Raw genomic sequence first — 4,725 nt, 5'->3', positions numbered from 1 at the left:
ATATATATGAAGGATAAAAACAGTTTGTACAAAATAAATTATGTAAGATCTGAACTCTGTAACATAATGTGGAGTTCCTCAGGGTTCTGTACTTGGACCAGTTATTTATTTTATTTTTACATGTGTTCCATTTGCAATGATCATACTTTTTTTTCCTTTGGGTAAAGATATAGAATGATCCCAATCATTTTTGGTCTGTTATCAGTTAAAAATCACTGTCATATAAGACAACTAGAGTTCCAAGGGCTGACTATGTGAAAATAAATAAAAATGTCAGAAAGCTGTGCATGATTTGGATGRAAAAAGAGTAAAAACAGGGAAATGTCTAATTTCACAAGTTTATCTTTAGTTTAATGTGGATGTGATTAGGGTCACAAACAAATAATTAATCTTAAGATAAATTAAAATGAAGACAGTAATTTTCATTTGGCTGGCTTTTTTTTTTTTACTTCTTGGCGTAGCGAGGAGTTAACTCTGGTGTCAGGCATTTGAACAGGCCTTTATCCAGAGGAGCGTCTTCAGTTTTCTGACGCRTTCATACATTAGTTTAAACTGGTCTCCAACAATATAATTTATAGCAAGAATTTGAGACAATTTATCATCCAGTAAAATTCATCGTGACAACAGGCCTTTGTGATCTGACCTGAAGTGAAGCTAAAAACCTAACAGTTTAAAATTAGCCAATACAGTTGATTAAATCAGTTACATATTGAATTAGCTAGTATATTAGTTTCTGTAACAAATATTGTGTGCACCATAAGTGCTACAGACTGAAAAATTACAACACAAATGAATACAAGCTGGTATTTCCTCAGGTTGTAATATTTAGAGTGAAATTCTGGAAATTTATTTTAAACACTCAGGTATAGACACTGATCCCTGCAATTAGCTGCAACTAGTAGAAAATATTAACAATTTTCACGTTAAAAAGTTTGTTATTCAATTTGCTAAAAAAAAGTCTTGAAATTATTAAACCATCACTGGTTTTAATATTTACCTGTGAGAAAGCATTTACCGGTAAGTGACAAATGTCACTAAACGCCAACAATAATAAACTAAATGATCCATTACATTCCTTTCAATAGTCACTATTAATTATTACTGTTATAGTTTAAACCAACAGATTTACTCAACCTTAAGAACGCCTCTTAAAATAATAAAAGTAAAACCAGGAATCCTTGGTTGTCTTTATGTACACTTTTATTGTCAGCACTCGACAGGCAGAACAAAAAGAACCTGGTTTTACTTCTTTGTCTCCTCCTCTTTGGACAAGTTCTTGATGATCTCCTCTTTCTTGGCCTGGAGGCGCTCCTCTCTGCGCTTGCGGGCCTCCTTTGTCTTGGAGCGGCGAGCCTCCGCCTGATCGCTGCAGGTGGAGGAGAGAGAGGTGAGTCGAGGTGAACTGTTTACAGCAGATCTGAAGCGTTTGAGCTGCAGAGACGACGAGCGACAACACTTACGCCAAGAGCTTCTTGCGGGCCTTGTCTGCCTTCAGCTTGTGAATGTGCTCCATGAGAATACGCTTGTTCTTGAACACGTTACCCTTGGCTCTCAGGTAGAGGCTGTGGTACCTGAAGAAGTGTGAAATAAAGCCGTAAATTACCAGGATACAGAGTGTTTGAGATTTAAAGGAAGCAAATCTTAACAGAACAAACTCATGACCTATAAAACTAAGTTTTGTTTGAGACAGCAGGTTTTAGAGGCAAAAATTACCTCAAATAAAATAGCGCCGTCTTTTTAAATACGGCGCTATTTTACCAGAACCTCAAAGAGATGGACCTACATGTGCCTGTCGATCTTCTTGGCCTCCCTGTAGCGGCGCAGCAGACGACGCAGGATCCTCATGCGGCGCATCCAGCACAACTTCTCTGGCATACGGGCGTTGGCCGTTCCCTTCCTCTTACCTGGAGACAGGAGTTAAAAACACGACTCGTCGACATCTGTTTAAGTCAAACTCCACATCAGCCACTCATTTTTCTCAGACGTACCAGTGCCCATGTGCCTTCCCTTGCGGCGAGCCAGTGTGTTCTTGCGGCACCGGGCCCTGGAGTGGACCGTAACTGGTTTGCGGATGATGAGACCATCCTTCACCAGTTTACGGATCTGCTGACCTTAAGACAAAAACAGTTGAGATGATAAGACAGGGAGTAACACAAGGCCCAGTCTTCAGAGTTTGAAAAGGTTTATCGGCTCAAAAACAACCCTTAATCAACACGTGGGAGATTAACGTCAGAGCCTCTCCTAACTGAAATTATATCACCGGTGTAAAGACAAGCAGTGAGTGAACGAGACAGTTGCTCAAAAACATTAATCTTAATAATAAAGTTAAATTTATTTATTTTAAACTTAAATATTTAGGTCCCCTAATCCTAAAGCACTAACTCACTTAAAAATTTAGCTAAAGCTAATTCTAAGGCACTAAAATCCCAGCTGACCCATGGATCATTCCTCAGACTCAACATGAGACGATATTTTCTGTGTGCAGATTATTAATATGTCATCTCATGTAGGTGTTCCCAAAGTTAGGGTCAGGACCTGTTTGTGGGTCACAAAACATCAAGTGAGGGTCCCCAGATGATTTCCAGACATCAATTWAAAAAAAAAAAGCTAATGGAAAAATTTCATCATGATTGTTTGTTGCATTTTCTTTAAATAATCACAAATTAATACTAGTATCACTAGGTTTGTTTATAGTTATTATTCCCATATTAACAGTTATTAACAGAGTTTGCAAACAAGTGATAAATGGGGTCACGGGTGTTTACAACTGTTGTGGGTCGGAATCAAAAAAGTTTGAAAAGCACTGATCTAGTGGAGAAGTGACACACGTAGGGATGTTGACATTTCGTCAGCAGCTGCAGCCATTTTCTTCCCAAACTGCTGTGACCAGATTTTGCGAGGCTGCTCGGTGCGTTTTCTTATTTCCTCCTGCTTCGTTATTGCTACGAATTTGATAATGATTTGAAACGTCGAAGTATGTTTTTTTTTTATATCCGGAACAGCGCTTGTTGCAAAGTGTTTTGACGCTCGTCTTCGTCACTTGACACATTTAACACGCTGTCATTGGTTGAGGAGCTTTGTTTACAAAACAGATGTCCACATGGTTTTTAAATTGTTTTAATTTCCTAACTTTCTAAGACACATTTAAGTTGATTTGATGCTGCAGTTTGCCTTGTACTTTCTGCTACTTTTGAATAGGCTATTATTAAGTTTTATTAGGTTTTAAGGATATAAGATGCTTCCTACAAAACCAGAATGGGAATCTTTTCCTAAAATCTCATGGCGATATCCTGAACACTGAGGAAGTTATGAGCAAAAATAGAAAACATCAAGGTGAAATGGTCACATTGGTTCTGCTGTGAACTGCAGCAAGAAAACCTGAGCTGATTTCARCTAAACATCAATAACTTCCCTCATACTTGAGATAATCACATGACTTTGGTGCTATTTTGTATGGGTTTAAATGTTCTTATGAAATCCTGTCAAATTTAATACTGGTGTAGGATTTTAAAAATTTATCCACATCCCTAACATGTGACCAACATGTCTGACAGCTTTCACCCTCAGCTGTTGACAATAATGTTGATCAATAACATTTAAAGAACTAAATTCGTGCTTTTAAATTTAGACCATAAATTTAGCCAGTGCTAATCCACTACTAAATTTAAAAAAAATTAGCAAAAGCCCTAAAGCACTAATCAGAAAATTGATTCCCATATCAGTGCTTTAAGTGAACTGTGTCCACCACTGCTAAATACCATAAAACGCTCTACTTACGGGAGTTAGCGTTAGCAATCTCATTTGTCTCGTTGGGGTCCAGCCAGACCTTCTTCTTCCCGCAGCGCAGGACGCTGGAGGCCAGCCTCTTCTGGAGCCTGAGCATGCTTCGACACACAAAACCAATCACTTATTCACAGCCTTACATCAAACAACAAACTTCTGCCTACATAAATAAACAGATGCCGCGTTTCAAAACGATCTAACAACTTCTGTAAGGATCAACTAGCCGCAAAGCTAACATCCAGCTAACCACCGGTGAGATGCTAACATGGCCTCTTCGCATGCGACCATCACCGAATCTAATCTTAAACTGTCAAATGGGGTCTTCAATGGGTCGTTTTAATTAATAATAAACAACAACTATATCTTATGTGTTTGTGTACATAATATTACAATAATTTGTGTGCATTTAAACTATTAAATAGTGCCTTTTGACGCACGCAGCGATAAAGAAACATACCTCGTGGCTGCTACTTCAATAGGAAAAGAACGGCTTCACTGACCGTCCGGAAGCTACCATTTTTACAGGAGAGTTCAAATAAATATCTGATATAATTAGGATATAAATCCTTCGTAAACTCAAATATTTCCACTTTACGTTTTGAAACACATATTAATATTAGTATTAAAATATCAAACTAATATAAATTTACTTGAAAAAAAGCGAAATTTGAGGATGTTTTCCTCGTTCGCACCCCCCCCCATTTATAATGGTACTAACCCATGACTTCGCAATGCATTGTGGGTTAAATGGGAAAAAATATACAATTTGAACACAAGGGGGCGATGTTGACGCTAAAAACTTCCTCTAAAAACCATGATTAGATGGATGTTTTGAAAGTAAAAACTATGATGCCATTTTCTTTTTATTTTATATTTGTGTGTCGATATTACTAGAGACTTTACTTTACATTTATACTACACACACACACACACACACACACA

At 37.7% G+C, this 4,725-nt stretch overlaps 1 protein-coding gene across 2 annotated transcripts; it reads right to left on the bottom strand.

Moving 5' to 3' along the window:
- Positions 1–1,182: 1,182 nt before the first annotated feature.
- rpl19 (ribosomal protein L19) lies at positions 1,183–4,319 on the bottom strand. 2 transcript variants are annotated; one of them, XM_014022574.1, is made up of 6 exons: positions 4,241–4,319; positions 3,778–3,884; positions 1,989–2,111; positions 1,784–1,904; positions 1,461–1,571; positions 1,243–1,366 (listed from the first exon to the last, which is right to left on the bottom strand). In XM_014022574.1, the coding sequence occupies exons 2-6, from the start codon at positions 3,881–3,883 to the stop codon at positions 1,243–1,245; spliced, it is 585 nt and encodes a 194-aa protein (XP_013878028.1). In that variant the 5' UTR covers position 3,884; positions 4,241–4,319. The 2 variants fall into 2 exon arrangements, with proteins under 2 accessions (XP_013878021.1, XP_013878028.1); XM_014022567.1 differs by lacking the exon at positions 4,241–4,319 and having other exon boundaries at positions 1,183–1,366; positions 3,778–3,883.
- Positions 4,320–4,725: the final 406 nt, after the last annotated feature.

The sequence above is a fragment of the Austrofundulus limnaeus genome, unplaced genomic scaffold, assembly GCF_001266775.1.
Source record: "Austrofundulus limnaeus strain Quisiro unplaced genomic scaffold, Austrofundulus_limnaeus-1.0 Scaffold4, whole genome shotgun sequence".
NCBI lineage: Eukaryota > Metazoa > Chordata > Actinopteri > Cyprinodontiformes > Rivulidae > Austrofundulus > Austrofundulus limnaeus.
The sequence above is the reverse complement of the archived record's forward strand: the minus strand, read 5'-3'. Positions and strand labels throughout refer to the sequence as shown.